At 34.3% G+C, this 22,994-nt stretch overlaps 1 protein-coding gene across 3 annotated transcripts in view; it reads left to right on the forward strand.

Annotated features, from left to right (window-relative positions):
* The first annotated feature begins 358 nt into the window (after positions 1-358).
* Positions 359-22,994, forward strand: part of LOC140164242 (P2X purinoceptor 4-like) — a 194,108-nt gene continuing 171,472 nt past the window's right edge. For all 3 annotated transcript variants that reach the window (XM_072187506.1, XM_072187507.1, XM_072187508.1), the window contains exon 1: positions 359-821. In XM_072187506.1, the coding sequence (XP_072043607.1) occupies positions 655-821 (167 nt within the window). In that variant the 5' untranslated portion in view covers positions 359-654. The remainder of the gene's footprint in view (positions 822-22,994) is intronic.

Raw genomic sequence — 22,994 nt, forward strand, 5'->3', positions numbered from 1 at the left:
ATACATGAAAGCACAAAATATAATAAAATAACAACATAAGCATAGTGCTAGAGCATACAGAGCAATTCACTTTGACGAACAAAATGCTAGTCATGGATCAGACAGAAAGAATAATCGATAGAGGGCGTGAATGCATGACACCACGTCTACCAGTAATTCATATCATCCATTTATTCCAGGCGACCAGGCTCTAACTCCCTATTCGTATTCGGTTGCTTTCAATTCCGGGGACACGACTCAACACTCCCCAACGGGCCTCGTTTCCGTTTATAATAGCTTCTCTTTACCTCGCCACAGGTGGTGTCCCCAGCTCCGTGTCAAATAACACGACTTAATCTTCACTAACTTAAGTAGCACTCATTATCATGAGCACGCTCATTGCTTGGAAGAAAAAAGGAAAACCAGTCCCAAGTGCGCTGAAGTAGTCAACTAACGGAGGAAAAGTAAGCGCATCCTATTAAAGCAAATAACACTGGAAAAATATCTTGAAAACGGATTGTATAACGAAACGAAACACCAAACTTGGTAATCAATGTAGCTGATGAACTTTCTCACCAGGAAGGATCTTGTGTGTATATTTTCTATGTATTTATGTGTGTGATGCCGATGCTGGAAGCCTAGCATTAATTTTTTTGAAGGATATAATTGCAAAGGATGCCAACAGGACGAACAACCATGGGATCGCGAATAGGTTCATTAATAGGCATAGCCTCGGATACTTTCTTTGATTATGATACGCCTAAGATGGTGCAAATAAAAAGTAAAAAAGTTGGATTAATCAATCGTGTTATTCAAATTGGAATCATCGTCTATGTTGTAGGGTAAGTCTTCCATATTTATTAATTCTTTTCCATTTTCTTCTATATTCTACGATTTTTTGTTTCATTTTTCGTCAATGCAATGAAATTTTATAGTTTTAAGCAAAAATCAATTTGCTAATTTTGCTCTTTTGGATATATTTAGCCACTTCATTTAACTGCAGACTTTGGTATATGTATGTTATTGAATGTAACATGAATCATCTTGGCATAATTCTAATGAGGACTCACTTATTGGATAACTTTCAGTAGCAAATGATAAAACTATTGGTTGATTTGATATCCCAATGTATCATTACTTGGTATGTGATATACTAGTATGCAGCGTGACACAATTGATGCCGATTTTCCACGATAAAAGTCATCAAATATCTTTAAATGAATTATATATCATTTTAGCAACACGCTTGAATATCTTTAATATTTAAGTTATTCAAAAAAAAACTGAAATCAAATACCATTATTCCAATAATGATTTCTATCACCTTACTGACGTCTTAAAGCAAACATTAACTGACGAAATCAAACATTAAAGTAATGATTTTTATCACCTTCTAACTTCCACCGAATATGCAACACCATATCCATATCACTGTGTTACTATAATTCATCAAACTGTTTGACAACGTGTCGAATTTTAGTAATTCTTCATTCTTTAACTTTTTAATGCATCGCGTTTACACCCCTGATAAAAAAAACCTTCTGTGATTGGTTGGCAGGGCAGGGTATGCATTTTGGTAACACCTTCATTAAATCATCGCGTTCAACAACTCTTATATAAAAACATAACTCCGATATAAAAACATAACCGGTTCCGTCGATTTTGGTACTTACGAAATGACAGTCCTACTCCCTATTACAGAAAAATACAGCACTAATTTTCAAGTTTGGATTAAAAATATTATCCTGTTTTTGCCAAATGAAGCATAGCTAAATCCTAATCCTTTAGTTAGTCCTAACTTGTAATAAAAGTCAAACTTTAATATTTAGCAAATTTTTTGGAAATAAGGGCCAAAAAGACTAATTTCTTGACTATTTTCAGGTTATGTTTTTGGAAAAGACTTGTTTCATTCTTAATTATTTCAATCATTTCATTATAACACAAAAAAGTGACAATGACAGCAACATTTTGGCATATACTCAAGATTTTGAATGCTTATACTTACTTGTTCCATGTCTTCGATATTTCTTTTATTTCCAGTTAGTACTAAATGGATAATTAGGATTGAGCTACATTTGGCAGAACTTGATAACATTGTTTAATCCCAAAAAATTAATACTGTATTTTTCTGGATAGGGGAGTAGTGCTACCTCTGGTAATGGTATCGAGTAAATTTGACTCCTCCAGCAATTACCACAAGGAAGTTTACAGAATCAATTTCTATTTCTGGTATTATTTACCGACTGCATTGCATCAATATTATCTCTGCAAATAAAATGAAACAGAACCAGACTGTTACGGAATTTATGTTTTATGCTGTTTTGCTGCAAATGAAAAAAAATGAAGCTGTGAAGTTGGTTCAGCTAATGTTATGTTTCAATTTAAAATATTTTTTGCGATACTCTATTCAGCTAACACTTAATTTAAGGAAGTAACACACACACCCACATGCAACAAAAACAACAGACTGAATGTTTTTAGCACTAAGCTTATAATACAATAAAACGCCTTTACCCACGTTAACAGCTTATGGGGTGTATGGTAGAATGCATGTTTGATGGATTGAACATGATACCAATGGTCAGATAGTGAAATAAGCTTTTATAAAAAGTGGCTATCTCGAAAGCAGCAGGCCGTAAATTTACTCCTCGGATGATTTAATATTGCACCAATAAATTGTAGTATGATCAGATCCAAAAGATGCTGCACATTCCGTATGAGAACACAAACTGCGCCGATGTTTAGCTTTGCCATTGAAGCGTCTGTCCATAAATTTATTATAAAATTCTGTCCAAGGTGGAAAGAGATATATCAAAAACATTGACGTGTTTTGTACTCATTTAAATTAAATATAATTTAATGTAGATTTTAAGTATAACAATGCTTGAAATTGAGAATTTGATCACAATGTTTAAGAAAATTGACACGTTTTTAACAATTCTGCTATGTTGGAGAAGGTTAGATAACATTGGTGCTGTTCCCCGGATGCTATTCCAATTGAATTCCATACTCCCCTTATGGAAGACATGACTTTAATTTTCCACAAAAGTAGTGCAGATATCAAATGGAGTCATCAATTCAGGTAACCCCATTTGAAATTCACACTCCCTATGTGGAAGATTAACGTCATGCCTTCCATAAGGGGGTGTGAATTCAGACTGGAAGAGTCCATTATTATTTCCTATTCAATATTGAGAACCTTGAGCTGAAAGACTGACCTATAATATCATTTACTTTCAAATTTATTTATAGTCAGGATGTGTTTTTTACACACATTTCCATGTTCTTTATTGCAATGAACTGCATTGCTCGCACCTTTTTATGGGCAAAACCATTATCATTGTATTCATTAGGGGTTTGTATACGGTGTGTGGTTGAAAACTGTATATAATAGCACTGTAAAATGCTGTAATGTTTGTTAAAATAGATTATGATGATCGACCTTCACCCATCGTTGTGTGTTAAATCTTTCATTTGACGCTACATGACTACCAAATGTTGTAATTTATCCTATTGTTGCATGTTTAAAACTCAATCTTGAAGCAAACAGTCTTAAAAGCAACAACAACTCCTGATATACAGAATAAAGCACTTAAGAAAACCCTAGCATTTAAAAGAAAATCTTAATCAAAGGTTTCATCTGCGCTAAATGGTGTTTACAAACAGCGTGTAATTCAAGAATTAACACAAACAAATACAAAGACAGAGGATCGCATATCACTTAAAGTTGTCTTTGTAGTACACTTGGAGATCGCATTGCCTGAGAGTAGAGTAGCCAAACCTGGGTTATACTGTTACAAATTGCCGCTAGCCCGGTGGACATACTCAATAGTCTTTCCGTATGTTGAGGTAGAGACATCCGCCGGATAATGGGAAATAACTATAAGACTCATCGTTGTCTCTATGAAAAATGAAATACTCAAAGTCAAGTAATATATTTTCCTTTTTACACAGTCAATTAGTGTATTGTAAAGATCACGGTTGTAGCAAGTAGATCTTATTTAGAAAGGAAGGTAATGCAAAGATAAAGAATTAAACATGTGAAGTACATTTATATGATCCTTATACCCTTTTCTTACGGGCCTTTTTTAGTTATTCAGATTAAAATTAATGTGGAATAATTGTAGATATTGGTCATTTCCATAATGCGCCATGTCTACAACGTACTGGTGTCGCTCAAGCCAAATCTACATCTGATTGGATCGCGGTCCATAAGAGCGCATCATACGCATTATACATAATATCGAAAAGGCACGCTTACGTATTGCTGTATGAAATTCATCCGAGTCCAATTTCATCTAGTTTAACAGGATCGTGTGGCTAGCTTTTGTATCGGCATAAAATGGAAATATTAAATGGCAAAATAGATGTTTCTACACCTGAAACTGTACTACATGCATAGTCTTTCAAACGCGCAATTGCATTTTAAAATTCTCAAGAAGCAACAGATGAAAGAGGAAGATTTTCAAATGACATTTTATCCTTTTTTTGCCAATAAATCTTCTATTACTAGATGCATGTATTATTATTAACAACAATGTTGCAATTCTAAACAATGTTGTAATTTAAAATCACATATAAAATATAGCATACTACTGACTTATTCATTTACATTTCGCGCTTCAACACCCTTTTTGCCATTACTCCACCCAACCCCTTTTTTTCGTTACCATTAAACTGCGTCGTACTCAAAGATATAGTTTGCATTTAATGTAGCCTTAATGTAACCAATATAACAGCTAATGGTATGCTTATAAATGAGTTCGTTATCAAGGGTATTGGCATATCAACCGTAGAGCCATAATCTAAACAAGACAGGGGATTATTGTATTAACCTAAATATAATACATTAATACTTTGCACACGGTAACCTGCTTAAACACAAACACAGGACTTGTTTTTGAGAAATCTTCCATACATTTCTAGGGTTACCTTATGATCCAGTGACCAAATACTAGGCATGTTTTGACTCATTTTAATGCAATTTTTATGCAGATTCCAATTATGACAATGAATTAGAATAATTTTAAACATAATTATTGTTCGTTTTGAAAGTTTCGACTCCGCTCGACATCCACACGAAAAGAGGCACCGGTGTCGTACTATGATCTGGTTTAATATGGCCACCTACATCAGTTAAGAATTGATGTGTTATTCTTATATGGGTTTGACATTTAAAAGTCAGCAATTTTCTTTATTCGATTTTACAGATAAACTGCAAGGCCTCGCTGGTTTTGTACTTTTATCCGTAATTATTTGCATCTTAACTGCATATTTGAATTTGTAATTGCAAAGTAGAGTGGGGAATATTGTATGGAGAAATAATGGTGAAATGTTTTACATAATATATATCAGACTTTCAAATTCAGTAGGCTACTTTGTACAAATTTAAGTTTATTTTAGTCTTCCTCAAAATTGGGTAAATCCTGCAAATTCTGTGGTGAAGTTTTGATTTCCCGGTAAGATAAGGATTTTGTTGGGCAGCATGTTTTCAAGTCAAAATACGACTGATATTTATTGATTTCCTTCTAAAATTTCTGAAAGTTCCTCAAAAGTCTGTGAACGTTTTGAATATTTATTGTACAACGCGCAACAAAGTTGTTCAGATGCCCGATGATCAGCGTTTACAAATAACTTGACCGTGATATCATTGATAATCCTACTCAAAAATTAATCCACATGAACAGGGACTATTATGAAGGTTAATGACTGTGAGCTATTCCACTTGAAATCCATACACCCCCTATGGAAGATATGACGTTATTCTCCCACACAGGGAGTGTGAATTTCAAATAGGGTTACCTAAATGGGTGCTTGCATTTGAAATCTACAACGATAGCCCAAAATACGAACGAGACCAACACTACCAGGGTAACAACAGGCAATAGATTATCTTGGGAATTATGATGGTTGAAAACTTGTGACAAATTTGATACCAAGGTTGATTTTCCGCTACCCGGCTCTACTCTGAAAACTAATTTCATTTCTTTCAACGGTTAGTGTATTGGTTTTTATTTCATTCTCTTCACCTTATGCATTGTTATGCATTGGACAACAATTGACATAACAGCCATAATACTGCCAAATAATTAATTTCAGAATATCAATAAACATCGTTCACAGGCTTATATATATCACAACACAATTACAGTACGACTATACCTCCTCACTTCGCGGATCTTAGGCATCAAAACGAACTGAGAATCACTTAAGAAATCCACGCGTGTGTTGTCGAAGAAATCTTTTTGAAGATTGGTTCAAGGGCTACAGATACTATTTTTAAAACTAAGAGTGAGACGTACGTTGAATAATTGCATCGTTACATTCTTCCGAGAATGACATATGACATGGACTTTGTAATTATTTGATACTATTGCAATTAGTAATAATAATAATTATTATTCTAGTAATTAAATTGCAGCAATCAGACAGGTAGAATTGACTTGCAATTTTCAAGGCCAATTTTTGTATACAGTGTATGTAATTCACATGTTAAAAAACAATATGTTCAAGAATTCCATTTTGACATGATTAAATCAAATGAATAAGTCAAAAATGTTTTTTGTCATTGTGTTTTTATTGAAAAAAGCAAACCACAAACACATGATTGGAAAAAATTAGAACAAGTATACATAAATCATTAAACATCAATTAAATCACAAATTGACATCAAACATACACAAAAGTTCTGTGACCAAACATATCAGATTGAACCATAACCACATGGGTGCTACATGTTGATTGTGGTAAGGATTTTGTGGGGCAACATGTATTTAAGTCAAAATACATGTCAAAATACATGTTGCCTCACCTCTTGTGGGGCAACATGTATTTAAGTCAAAACACGACTGCTAATATTATTTACTGATTTGCTCTCATAATTTCTGATTTTTTTTCAAAGTTTTACTCCAACAAAATTAAATTTAATTGAATATTTATTGTACCTGAATTTATTTAAACATAACTCTTATATAAAACATAACCGGTTCCGTCGATTGTAGTACTTACGCACTGGCAGTCCTAGTGCTACCTCTGATAACAGTATCGAGTAAATTTGACTCCTAGCAATTACCACAAGGAAATGTACAGAATCAATTTCTATTTCTGGTATTATTTACCGACTACATTGCATCAATATTATCTCTGCAAATAAAATGAAACAGAACCAGACTGTTACGGAATTTATGTTTTATGAGGTTTTGCTGCAAATGAGAAACAAGTTGTGAAGTTGGTTCAGCTAATGTTATGTTGCCATTTGAAATACTTTTTGTGATAATCTATCCAGCTAACACTTAATTTAAGGAAGTAACACACACACACCAACATACAACAAAAACAACAGACTGAATGTTTTTAGCACTAAGCTTATAATACAATAAAACGCCTTTAACCACGTTAACAGCTTATGGGGTGTATGGTAGAATGCATGTTTGATTGATTGAACATGATACCAGTGGTCAGATAGTGAAATAAGCTTTTATAAAAAGTGGCTATCTCGAAAGCAGCAGGCCGTAAATTTACTCCTCGGATGATTTAATATTGCACCAATAAAGTGTAGTATGATCAGATCCAAAAGATGCTGCACATTCCGTATGAGAACACAAACTGCGCCGATGTTAGCTTTGCCATTGAAGCGCCAGTCCATAAGTTTATTGTAAAATTCTGTCTAAAGTGGAAAGAGCTATATCAATAACATTGACGTGTTTTGTGCTCATGCAAATGTAATTTAATGTAGATTTAAAGTATAACCATGCTTGAAATTGAGAATTTGATAACAATGTTTCAGAAAATTGACACGTTTTTAACAATTCTGCTATGTTGGAGAAGGTTAGATAACATTGTGCTATTCCCCGGATGCTATTCCAGTTGAATTCCATATTCCCTCTAAGAAAGACATGACCTTAATCTTCCACAAATGGGGTGTAGGTTTCAAATGGAGTCATCCATTCAGGTAACCCAATTTGAAATGCACACTCCCTGTGTGGAAGATTAAGGTTATATCCTAGCAAACACAAAACGTTTTTAAAACATTTTAAACAGGTTATACATTTTGGGTTTTGATTTTGGTAAGAACATTTTAAAAACATTACATGTCGGGTTATATAAAGGTCATGAAAACGTTTTAAAACATTTTGTCTTTTTTTACCTAATATTTTGTTAACACATAAATAACATTATATTGGAATATTTGCATTCAGTTATCAAAAAAAATGTTTTTTAATGTTATGTAAACGTTTTATCACCCGACATTTTTCCGGTAACCTTGTCGAACCTTTTGCGAATGATGTCAAAAACGTTTTGTGTTTGCTGGGATCTTCCATAAGGGGTGTATGGATTTCAACATGAATATCCCATTATTATTTCTCATTGAATATTGAGAACCTTAACGACTGACCTATAATATCATTTACTTTCAAATTTATTTGTAGTTACGATGTGTTTTACACACATTTCCATGTTCTTTATTGCACTGAAATGCATTGCTCGCACGTTTTTATGAGTAAAGTCATTATAACTGTTTATAATAGCACTGTAAAATGCTGTAATGTTTGTTAAAATAGATTATGATGATCGACCTCCATCCATCGGTGTGTGGTAAATCTTTCATTTGACGCTACACGACTACCAAATGTTGTAATTTATCCTATTGTTGCATGTCTAAAACTCCTGATATGTATATACAGAACGAGACACTTACGAAAACCCTAGCATTTAAAAGAAAATCTTGATCAAAGGTTTCATCTGCGCTAAATGGTGTTTACAAACAGCGTGTAATTCAAGAATTAACACAAACAAATACAAAGACAGAGGATCGCATATCACTTTAAGTTGTCTTTGTAGTACACTTGGAGATCGCATTGCCTGAGAGTAGCGTAGCCAAACCAGTGTTATACTGTTACAAATTGCCGCTAGCCCGGTGGACATACTCAATAGTCTTTCCGTATGTTGAGGTAGAGACATCCGCCGGATAATGGAAAATGACCGTAAGACTCATCGTTATCTCTAAGAAAAATGAAATACTCAAAGCCAAGTAATATATTTTCATTTTTACACAGTCAATTGGTGTATTGTAAAGGTCACGGTTGTAGCAAGTATATCTTATTTAGAAATGATGGTTATGCAAAGATAAAGAATTAAACACGTGAAGTACCCGTATACCTTTTTCTAACGGGCCTTTTTTTTAGTTATTCAGATTAAAAATTAATGTGGAAATATAGTAGATATTGGTCATTTCCATGATGCGCCATGTCTACACCGTACTGGTGTCGCTCAAAGGTTTGCTTTCGTCGCCTCACGTCGATTTTGGTAGTGCTACCTCTCGTAATGGTATCGAGTAAATTTGACTCCTGCAGCAATTACCACAAGGAAATTTACAGAATCAATTTCTATTTCTGGTATTATTTACCGACTACAGTGCATCAATATTATCTCTGCAAATAAAATGAAACAGAACCAAAGTGTTAAGGAATTTATGTTTTATGCTGTTTTGCTGCAAATGAGAAAAAAAGTTGTGAAGTTGGTTCTGCTAATGTTATTCTTCAATTTAAAATATTTTTTGCGATACTCTCTCCAGCTACACTTAATTTATGGAAGTAACACACACACACACCCACATACAACAAAAACAACAGACTGAATGTTTTTAGCACTAAGCTTATAATACAATAAAACACCTTTACCCACGTTAACAGCTTATCGGGTGTATGGTAGAATGCATGTTTGATGGATTGAACATGATACCAGTGGTCAGATAGTGAAATAAGCTTTTATTAAAAAAAAGTGGCTATCTCGAAAGCAGCAGGCCGTAAATTTACTCCTCGGATGATTTAATATTACACCAATAAATTGTAGTATGATCAGATCCAAAAGATGCTGCACATTCCGTATGAGAACACAAACTGCGCCGATGTTTAGCTTTGCCATTGAAGCGTCTGTCCATAAGTTTATTATAAAATTCTGTCTAAAGTGGAAAGAGCTATATCAATAACATTGACGTGTTTTGTACTCATTTGCAAATGTAATTTAATGTTGATCTAAAGTATAACAATGCTTGAAATTGAGAATTTGATAAAAATGTTTCAGAAAATTGACACGTTTTGCTCAATACCGCTATGTTGGAGATGGTTAGATAACATTGTGCTATTCCATTTGAATTCCATACTCCCCTTATGGAAGGAATGACCTTAACTTCCCACAAAAGGAGTGTAGATATCAAACATGTCAAATGGAGTCATCAATTCAGGTAATCCTATTTGGAATTCACACTCCCTGTGTGGAAGATTAACGTCATGTCTTCCATCATCAGGTGTATGGATTTCAACTGGAATAGCCCATTATTATTTCCCATTGGTATTACGAACCTTAACGACTGACCTATAATATCATTTATTTTCAAATTTATTTGTAGTCAGGATGTATTTTACACACATTTCCATGTTCTTTATTGCACTGAATTGCATTGCTCTCACGTTTTTATGGGCAAAGCCATTATCATTTTATTCTTTAGCGGTTTGTATGCGAGTGTGGTTGAAAACTGTACATAATAGCACTGTAAAATGCCGTAATGTTTGTTAAAATAGATTAAGATGATCGACCTCCATCCATCGTTGTGTGTTAAATCTTTCATTTGACGCTACACGACTACCAAATGTTGTAATTTATCCTATTGTTGCATGTCTAAGACACAATCTTGAAGCAAACACTCTTAAAAGCAACAACAACTTTTGATATGTACAGAACGAGGCAGTTAAGAAAACCCTAGCATTTAAAAGAAAATCTTGATCAAAGGTTTCATCTGCGCTAAATGGTGTTCACAAACAGCGTGTAATTCAAGAATTAACACAAACAAATACAAAGACAGAGGATCGCATATCACTTTAAGTTGTCTTTGTAGTACACTTGGAGATCGCATTGCCTGAGAGTAGAGTAGCCAAACCAGTGTTATACTGTTACAAATTGCCGCTAGCCCGGTGGACATACTCAATAGTCTTTCCGTATGTTGAGGTAGAGACATCCGCCGGATAATGGGATACAACTATTAAGACTCATCGTTGTCTCTGTGATAAATGAAATACTAAAAGTTAAGTAAAGGCCACGGTTGTAGCAAGTAGATCTTATTTAGAAAGGAAGGTAATGTAAAGATAAAGAATTAAACATGTGAAGTACCTTTATATGATCCTTATACCCTTTTCTTACCAGACTTTTTTTAATTATTCGGATTAAAATTAATTTGGAATAATTGTAGATATTGGTCATTTCCGTGATGCGCCGTCTACACCGTACTGGTGTCGCTCAAGCCAAATCTGATTGGATCGCGGTCCATAAGAACGCATCATACGCATTATACATAATATCGAAAAGGCACGCTTACGTATTGCTGTATGAAATTCATCCGAGTCAAAGTTAATCTAGTTTTACAGGATCATGTGGCTAGCCTTTGTATCTGCATAATATGGAAATATTAAACGTCAAATTAGATGTTTCTACACCTAAAACTGTACTATAGTCTTCCAAACGCGCAATTACATTGTAAAGTTCTCAAGCTATGTAAAAATACCTTAGGAAGCAACAGATGAAATTTTAAAATGATATTTTAGCCTTTTTTGCCAATAAATCTTCTATCAGATGCATGTATTATTATTAACAACAATGTTGTAATTTAAAATCACATATACAATATAGCATACTACTGACTTATTCATTTACATTTCGCGCTTCAACACCCCTTTTTGCCATTACTCCACCCAACCCCTTTTTTTCGTTACCATTAAACTGCGTCGTACTCAAAGATATAGTTTGCATTTAATGTAACCAATATAACACCTAATGGTATGCTTATAAATGCCTTCATTATCAAGGGTATTGGCATATCAACCATAGAGCCATAATCTAAACAAGACAGGGGATTATTGTATTAACCTAAATATAACACATTAATACTTTGCACACGGTAACCTGCTTAAACACATATACAGGACTTGTTTTTGAGAAATCTTACATACATTTCTAGGGTTACCTTAAGAACAAGTGACCCAATACTAGGCATATTTGGACTCATTTGAATGCAATTTTCATGCTGATTCCAAATATGACAATGAATTAGAATCATTTTAAACATAATTATTGTTCATTTTTTAAAGTTTCGACTCCGCGCACTCGACATCCACGCGAAAAGCAGCACCGGTGTCGTACTATGATCTGGTTTAATATGGCCACCTACATCAGTGAAGAGTTGATAATGTGTTATTCTTATATGGGTTTGACATTTAAAAGTCAGCATTTTTCTTTATTCGATTTTACAGATAAACTGCAAGGCCTTTTATCCGGAATTATTTGCATCTTAACTGCATATTTGAATTTCTAATTGCAGAGCAGAAGTGGGGAATATTGTATGGAGAAATAATGGTGAAATGCTTTACATAATATATATCAGACTTCCAAATTCAGTAGGCTACTTTGTACAAATTTAAGTTTATTTTAGTCTTCCTCAAAATCGGGTAAATCCTGCAAATTCTGTGGCAAAGTTTTGTTAAAAGATTTCCCGGTACGATAAGGATTTTGTTGGGCAGCATGTTTTCAAGTCAAAATACGACTGTTATTTATTGATTCCTTCCAAAATGTCTGAAAGTTCCTCAAAAGTCTGTGAACGTTTTGAATATTTATTGTGCAACGCGCAACAGAGTTGTTCAGATGCCCAATGATCAGCGTTTACAAATAACTTGACCGTGATATCATTGATAATAAACCTACTCAAAAATTAATCCACATGAACAGGGACTATTGTGAAGGCTAATGGTGATGAGCTATTCCACTTGAAATCCGTACACCCCCCCCCCCCCATGGAAGACATGACGTTATTCTCCCACACAGGGAGTGTGAATTTCAAATAGGGTTACCTAAATGGGTGACTGCATTTGAAATCTACACCGATAGCCCGATATACGAACGAGACCAACACTACCAGGGTAACAACAGGCAATAGATTATCTTGGGAATTATCATGGTTGAAAACTTGTGACAAATTTGATACCAAGGTAGATTTTCCGCTTTCCGGTTCTACTCTGAAAACTAATTTCTTTTCTTACAACGTTTACTGTATTGGTTTTTAGTTCATTCTTTTCACCTTAAGCATGGTTATGCATTGGACAACAATTGACATAACAGCCATAATACTGCCAAATAATTAATTTCAGAATATCGATAAGCTTAAATATATCACAACACAATTACAGTACGGCTATACCTCATCACTTCGCGGATCTTAGGCATTAACACGAACTGAGAATCATTTAAGAAATCCACGCGTGTGTTGTCGAAGAAATCTTTTTGAAGATTGGTTCAAGGGCTACAGCTACTATTTTTAAAACTAAGAGTGAGACGTACGTTGAATAATTGCATCGTTATATTCTTCCGAGAATGCATACATATGACATGGACTTTGTAATTATTTGATATTATTGCAATTAGTAATAATAATTATTCTAGTAATTAAATTGCAGCAATCAGACAGGTAGAATTGACTTGCAATTTTCAAGGCCAATTTTTGTATATAATTCACATGTTAAAAAACAATATGGTCAAGAATTCCATAAACATGATTAAATCAAATGAATAAGTCAAAAATGTTAACCACATGGGTGCTACATGCAGATTGTGGTAAGGATTTTGTGGGGCAACATGTATTTAAGTCAAAATACATGTCAAAATACATGTTGCCTCACCTCTTGTGGGGCAACATGTATTTAAGTCAAAACACGACTGCTAATATTATTTACTGATTTGCTCTCATAATTTCTGAATTTTTTTCAAAGTTTTACTCCAGCAAAATTAAATTTAATTGAATATTTATTGTACATGAATTTATTTAAACATAACTCTTATATAACACATAACCGGTTCCGTCGAGTGTGATACTTACGCACTGGCAGTCCTAATGCTACCTCTCGTAATGGTATCGAGTAAATGTGACTCCTCCAGCAATTGCCACAAGGAAATTTACAGAATCAATTTCTATTTCTGGTATTATTTACCGACTACATTGCATCAATATTATCTCTAAAATTAAACAGAACCAGACTGTTACGGAATTTATGTTTTACGATGTTTTGCTGCAAATGAGAAAAAACTAGAAGTTGTGAAGTTGGATCAGCTAATGTTATGTTTCAATTTATTTATTTTTTACGATACTCTATCCAGTTAACACTTAATTTAAGGAAGTAACACACATACACACCAACATACAACAAAAACAACAGACTGAATGTTTTTAGCACTAACGCCTTTAACCACGTTAACAGCTTATGGGGTGTATGGTAGAATACATGTTTGATGGATTGAAAATGATACCAGTGGTCAGATAGTGAAATAAGCTTTTATAAAAAGTGGCTATCTCGAAAGCAGCAGGCCGTAAATTTACTCCTCGGATGATTTAATATTGCACCAATAAATTGTAGTATGATCAGATCCAAAAGATGCTGTACATTCCGTATGAGAACACAAACAGCACCGATGTTAGCTTTGCCATTGAAGCGTCTGTTCATAAGTTTATTATAATTCTGTCCAAAGTGGAAAGAGCTATATCAATAACATTGTCGTGTTTTGTACTCATTTGAAATAAATTAAATGTAATTTAATGTAGATTTAAAGTATAACAATACTTGAAATTGAGAAATTGATAAAAATGTTTCAGAAAATCGACACGTTTTTAACAATTCTGCTATGTTGGAGAAGGTTAGATAACTTTGTGCTATTCCCCGGATGCTATTCCAATTGAATTCCATACTCCCCTTATGGAAGACATGACTTTAATTTTCCACAAAAGTAGTGCAGATATCAAATGGAGTCATCAATTCAGGTAACTCCATTTGGAATTCACACTCCCTGTGTGGAAGATTAACGTCATGTCTTCCATAAGGGGTGTGGATTTCGACTGGAAGAGTCCATTATTATTTCAATATTGAGAACCTTGAGCTTAAAGACTGACCTATAATATCATTCACTTTCAAATTCATTGGTAGTCAGGATGTATTTTACATACATTTCCATGTTCTTTATTGCGATAAATTGCATTGCTCGCACGTTTTTATGGGTAAAGGCATTATCATTTTATTCTTTAACGGTTTGTATGCGGTGTGTGGTTGAAAACTGTTTATAATAGCACTGTAAAATGCTGCAATGTTTGTTAAAATAGATTATGATGATCGACCTTCACCCATCGCTGTGTGTTAAATCTTTCATTTGACGCTACATGACTACCAAATGTTGTAATTTATCCTATTGTTGCATGTCTAAAACACAATCTTGAAACAAACACTCTTAAAAGCAACAACTCCTGATATTCAGAATGAGGCACTTAAGAAAACCCTAGCATTTAAAAGAAAATCTTGATCAAAGGTTTCATCTGCGCTAAATGGTGTTTACAAACAGCGTGTAATTCAAGAATTAACACAAACATATACAAAGACAGAGGATCGCATATCACTTTAAGTTGTCTTTGTAGTACACTTGCAGATCGCATAGCCTGAGAGTAGCGTAGCCAAACCAGGGTTATACTGTTACAAATTGCCGCTAGCCCGGTGGACATACTCAATAGTCTTTCCGTTTGTTGAGGTAGAGACATCCGCCGGATAATGGGAAATGACTATAAGACTCATCGTTGTCTCTGTGATAAATGAAATACTAAAAGTCGAGTAATATATTTTCCTTTTTACACATTTTGTGCATTGTAAAGGTCGGTTGTAGCAAGTAGATGTTATTTAGAAAGGAAGGTAATGCAAAGATAAAGAATTAAACATGTGAAGTACATTTATATGATCCTTATACCCTTTTCTTACGGGACTTTTTTAGTTATTCAGATTAAAATTAATTTGGAATAATTGGTCATTTCCGTGATGCGCCGTCTACACCGTACTGGTGTCGCTCAAGCCAAATCTACATCTGATTGGATCGCGGTCCATAAGAGCGCATCATACGCATTATACATAATATCGAAAAGGCACGCTTACGTATTGCTGTCTGAAATTCATCCGAGTCAAAGTTAATCTAGTTTAACAGGATCATGTGGCTAGCCTTTGTATCGGCATAAAATGGAAATATTAAACGTCAAAATAGATGTTTCTACACCTAAAACTGTACTATAGTCTTTCAAACGTGCAATTACATTTTAAAGTTCTCAAGAAGCAACAGATGAAGGAGGAAGATTTTCAAATGACATTTTATCCTTTTTTGCCAATAAATCTTCTATCAGATGCATGTATTATTATTAACAACAATGTTGTAATTTAAAATCACATATAAAATATAGCATACTACTGACTTATTCATTTACATTTCGCGCTTCAACACCCCTTTTTGCCATTACTCCACCCAACCCCTTTTTTTCGTTACCATTAAACTGCGTCGTACTCAAAGATATAGTTTGCATTTAATGTAGCCTTAATGTAACCAATATAACACCTAATGGTATGCTTATAAATGAGTTCATTATCAAGAGTATTGGCATATCAACCATAGAGCCACAATCTAAACAAGACAGGGGATTATTGTATTAACCTAAATATAATACATTAATACTTTGCACACGGTAACCTGCTTAAACACATACACAGGACTTGTTTTTGAGAAATCTTCCAAACATTTCCGGGTTACCTTAGAACCAGTGACACAATACAGGCATGTTTGGACTCATTTTATTGTAATTTTCATACTGATTCCAAATATAGCAATGAATTTGAATAATTCTTAATTATTGCAACATTATCAAAGTTTCGATTCACGCGAAAAGAAGCACCGATGTCGTACTATGATCTGTTTTATTATGGTCACCTATATCAGTGAAGAATTGATAATGTGTTATTCTTATGGGTTTGACATTTAAAAGTCAGCAATTTTCTTTATTCGATTTTACAGATAAACTACAAGGCCTCGCTGGTTTTGTACTTTTATCCGGAATTATTTGCATCTTAACTGCATATTTGAATTTGTAATTGCAAAGTAGAGTGGGGGGAATATTTTATGGAGAAATAATGGTGAAAGATTTTACATATATTGATATATATCCGACTTTCAAATTCAGTGGGCTACTTTGTACAAAGTTAAATTTCATTTTAGTCTTCCTCACAATCGTTTAAATCTGCAAATTCTGTGGCAAAGTTTTGTTGAAAGATTTTCCGGTACGGGAATACTACCATGTGATAACGATTTTGTGGGGCAACATGTTTTCAAGCTAAAACACGACTGCTGATATTATTTATTGATTAGCTCAATGTCTGAAAATTTGTCAAAAGTCTGTGAACATTTTTACTCCAACAAAACTAAATATATTGAATATTTATTGTACAACGCGTTATTGTACAACACGTTCTTTAGATGTCCAACGATCAGGGTTTACAAATTACTTGACCATCTAAATTAAACAAAAGTGATATCGTTGATAATAAACCTACTCAAAAATTAGTCCACATGAACAGGACTATTATGAGGAGAGGGCTATTCCAGTTGAAATCCATACACCCCCTATTGAAGACATAACGTTATTCTCCCACACAGGGAGTGTGAATTTCAAATAGGGTTACCTAAATGGGTGACTGCATTTGAAATCTACACCGATAGCCCGATATACGAACGAGACCAACACTACCAGGGTAACAACAGGCAATAGATTATCTTGGGAATTATCATGGTTAAAAACTTGTGACAAATTTAATACCAAGGTAGATTTTCCGCTTTCCGGCTCTACTCTGAAAACTAATTTCTTTTCTTACAACGTTTAGTGTATTGGTTTTTAGTTCATTCTTTTCACCTTATGCATTGTTATGTATTGGACAACAATTGACATAACAGCTACCATAATACTGCCAAATAATTTAATTTCAGAATATCAATAACAACGTTCACAGGCTTAAATATATCAAAACGCAATTACAGTACGACTATACCTCATCACTTCGAGGATCTTAGGCATTAACACGAACTGAGAATCACTTAAGAAAATCCACGCATGTGTTGTCGAAGACATCTTTTTGAAGATTGGTTCAAGGGTACAGCTACTATTTTTAAAACTAAAAGTGAGACGTACGTTGAATAATTGCATCGTTATATTCTTCCGAGAATGCATACATATGACATGGACTTTGTAATTATTTGATATTATTGCAATTAGTAATAATAATTATTATAGTAATTAAATTGCAGCAATCAGACAGGTAGAATTGACTTGCAATTTTCAAGGCCAATTTTTGTATACAGTGTATGTAATTCACATGTTAAAAAACAATATGGTCAAGAATTCCATTTTGACATGATTAAATCAAATGAATAAGTCAAAAATGTTTTTTGTCATTGTGTTTTTATTGAAAAAAGCAAACCACAAACACATGATTGGAAAAATTAGAACAAGTATACATAAATCATTAAACATCAATTAAATCACAAATTGACATCAAACATACACAAAAGTTCTGTGACCAAACATATCAGATTGAACCATAACCACATGGGTGCTACATGCTGATTGTGGTAAGGTATAATATTTGTGGGGCAACATGTATTTAAGTCAAAATACATGTCAAAATACATGTTGCCCCACCGTTTGTGGGGCAACATGTATTTAAGTCAAAATACGACTGCTAATATTATTTACTGATTTGCTCTCATAATTTCTCTTTTCTTCAACAAAATTAAATTAAATTGAATATTTATTGTACCTGAATTTATTTAAACATAACTCTTATATAACACATAACCGGTTCCGTCGAGTGTGATACTTACGCACTGGCAGTCCTAGTGCTACCTCTGATAACAGTATCGAGTACATTTGACTCCTAGCAATTACCACAAGGAAATGTACAGAATCAATTTCTATTTCTGGTATTATTTACCGACTACATTGCATCAATATTATCTCTGCAAATAAAATGAAACAGAACCTGATTGGTACGGAATTTATGTTTTACGATGTTGTTGAAGTTGTCAAGTTGGTTCAGCTAATGTTATGTTTCAATTTAAAATATTTTTTGCGATACTCTATCCAGCTAACACTTAATTTATGGAACTAACACACACACCCCCACACCCCCACACCCCCCCCCCACACACACACACACATACGACAAAAACAACAGACTGAATGTTTTTAGCACTAAGCTTATAATACAATAAAACGCCTTTAACCACGTTAACAGCTTATGAGGTGTATGGTAGAATGCATGTTTGATGGATTGAACATGATACCAGTGGTCAGATAGTGAAATAAGCTTTTATAAAAAGTGGCTATCTCGAAAGCAGCAGGCCGTAAATTTACTCCTCGGATGATTTAATATTGCACCAATAAATTGTAGTATGATCAGATCTAAAAGATGCTGTACATTCCGTATGAGAACACACACTGCGCCGATGTTAGCATTCCCATTGAAGCGTCTGTCCATAAGTTTATTATAAAATTCTGTCCAAAGTGGAAAGAGCTATATCAATAACATTGACGTGTTTTGTGCTCATTTGAAATAAATTAAATGTAATTTAATGTAGATTTTAAGTATAACAATACTTGAGATATGAGAATTTGATAAATGTTTCAGAAAATCGACACGTTTTGTACAATACCGCTATGTTGGAGAAGGTTAGATAACATTGTGCTATTCCCCGGATGCTATTCCAGTTGAATTCCATACTCCCCCTATGGAACACATGACCTTAATCTTCCACACAGGGGGTGTAGATTTCAAATGGCGTTATCCATTCAGGTAACCCCATTCGAAATTCACATTCCCTGTGTGAAAGATTAACGTCATATCTTAAAGAGCAGGTGTATGGATTTCAACTGGAATAGCCCATTATTATTTTCCATTGATATTGAGAACCTTAACGACTGACCTATAATATCATTTACTTTCAAATTTATTTGTAGTTACGATGTGTTTTTACACACATTTCCATGTTCTTTATTGCAATTAATTGCATTGCTCGCACGTATTTATGGGCAAAGCCATTATCATTTATTCTTTAGCGGTTTGTATGCGGTGTGTGGTTGAAAACTGTTTATAATAGCACTGTAAAATGCTGTACTGTTTGTTAAAATAGATTAAGATGATCGACCTCCATCCATCGTTGTGTGTTAAATCTTTCATTTGACGCTACACGACTACCAAATGTTGTAATTTATCCTATTGTTGCATGTCTAAGACACAATCTTGAAGCAAACACTCTTAAAAGCAACAACAACTTTTGATATGTATATACTGAACGAGGCACTTAAGAAAACCCTAGCATTTAAAAGAAAATCTTGATCAAAGGTTTCATCTGTGCTAAATGATGTTTACAAACAGCGTGTAATTCAAGAATTAACACAAACAAATACAAAGACAGAGGATCGCATATCACTTTAAGTTGTCTTTGTAGTACACTTGGAGATCGCATTGCCTGAGAGTAGAGTAGCCAAACCAGTGTTATACTGTTACAAATTGCCGCTAGCCCGGTGGACATACTCAATAGTCTTTCCGTATGTTGAGGTAGAGACATCCGTCGGATAATTGGAAGTGGCTATAGAACTCAGCCTTGTCTCTATGAAAAATGAAATACTAGAAGTCAAGTAATATATTTTCCTTTTTACACACTTTGTGCATTGTAAAGGTCGGTTGTAGCAAGTAGATGTTATTTAGAAAGGAAGGTAATGCAAAGATAAAGAATTAAACATGTGAAGTACATTTATATGATCCTTATACCCTTTTCTTACGGGACTTTTTTTAGTTATTCAGATTAAAATTAATGTGGAATAATTGTAGATCTTGGTAATTTCTGTGATGCGCCGTCTACACCGTACTGGTGTCGCTCAAGCCAAATCTATATCTGATTGGATCGCGGTCCATAAGAGCGCATCATACGCATTATACATAATATCGAAAAGGCACGCTTACGTATTGCTGTATGAAATTCATCCGAGTCAAAGTTAATCTAGTTTAACAGGATCGTGTGACTAGCTTTTGTATCGGCATAAAATGGAAATATTAAACGTCAAAATAGATGTTTCTACACCTGCAACTGTACTACATGCATTGTCTTCCAAACGCGCAATTGCATTTTAAAATTCTCAAGAAGCAACAGATGAAAGAGGAAGATTTTCAAATGACATTTTATCCTTTTTTTGCCAATAAATCTTCTATTAGATGCATGTATTATTATTATTAACAACAATGTTGCAATTCTAAACAATGTTGTAATTTAAAATCACATAAAATATAGCATATTACTGACTTATTCATTTACATTTCGCGCTTCAACACCCTTTTTGCCATTAGGACCCGGTGCTTAATCTCGCCGATTACCTCTGCGTCGTCTCGCAGCATTTCGATGGCTCTACTGCGTCTTGCAGTTTCAAGCCGCAGCACGCCGATGAATTAATATAGTGTAGCCATATACCTGGTTGCGAATTCGCGAGCAGTTATGGGCATCGAGTTCGCAACATCTTGCCATCTTCTTGCTCTGCGGTTTGCCATTCATTACTCAAAACCTTTATATTAATGTTTATTGTAGTACGTACTTGAGTTTACTCACCGTGAGCAATTTGCGGATCAGTCGATATAATCCGGCAAATAATCAACGCACTCAAGGACACTAATTTGCAAGGGTATTGTTGTCAAGTGTTATAAGCCGGTTGCGAGAAATGTAGGAGTTGGGCCGATCAAGCCGATGAACGGGTGACTGAACATGGCTTTTCATCGAGCAGACACACATTTTGTTAGTGCATATCGCAACAGTATTTTATTTCTCAGCATAGGCGCATCGGCTTGGGCCTGCGTCTTGGGTTGCGGGCACGCCGCAGACTTTATCGGCGAGATTAAGCACCCAGACCTTACTCCACCCAACCCCTTTTTTCGTTACCATTAAACTGCGTCGTACTCAAAGATATAGTTTGCATTTAATGTAGCCTTAATGTAACCAATATAACAGCTAATGGTATGCTTATAAATGAGTTCGTTATCAAGGGTATTGGCATATCAACCGTAGAGCCATAATCTAAACAAGACAGGGGATTATTGTATTAACCTAAATATAATACATTAATACTTTGCACACGGTAACCTGCTTAAACACAAACACAGGACTTGTTTTGAGAAATCTTCCATACATTTCTAGGGTTACCTTATGATCCAGTGACCAAATACTAGGCATGTTTTGACTCATTTTAATGCAATTGTCATGCAGATTCCAAATATGACAATGAATTAGAATAATTTTAAACATAATTATTGTTCGTTTTGAAAGTTTCGACTCCGCTCGACATCCACACGAAAAGAGGCAACGGTGTCGTACTATGATCTGGTTTAATATGGCCACCTACATCAGTGAAGAATTGATGTGTTATTCTTATATGGGTTTGACATTTAATAGTCAGCAATTTTCTTTATTCGATTTTACAGATAAACTGCAAGGCCTCGCTGGTTTTGTACTTTTATCCGTAATTATTTGCATCTTAACTGCATATTTGAATTTGTAATTGCAAAGTAGAGTGGGGAATATTGTATGGAGAAATAATGGTGAAATGTTTTACATAATATATATCAGACTTCCAAATTCAGTAGGCTACTTTGTACAAATTTAAGTTTATTTTAGTCTTCCTCAAAATTGGGTAAATCCTGCAAATTCTGTGGTTAAGTTTTGATTTCCCGGTACGATAAGGATTGTGTTGGGCAGCATGTTTTCAAGTCAAAATACGACTGATATTTATTGATTTCCTTCTAAAATTTCTGAAAGTTCCTCAAAAGTCTGTGAACGTTTTGAATATTTATTGTACAACGCGCAACAAAGTTGTTCAGATGCCCAATGATCCGCGTTTATAAATAACTTGACCGTGATATCCCGTGATAAACCAACTTAAAAATGAATCCACATGAACAGGAACTATTCTGAAGGTTAATGACTGTGAGCTATTCCACTTGAAATCCATACACCCCCTATGGAAGATATGACGTTATTCTCCCACACAGGGAGTGTGAATTTCAAATAGGGTTACCTAAATGGGT

Source organism: Amphiura filiformis, chromosome 11, assembly GCF_039555335.1.
Source record: "Amphiura filiformis chromosome 11, Afil_fr2py, whole genome shotgun sequence".
NCBI lineage: Eukaryota > Metazoa > Echinodermata > Ophiuroidea > Amphilepidida > Amphiuridae > Amphiura > Amphiura filiformis.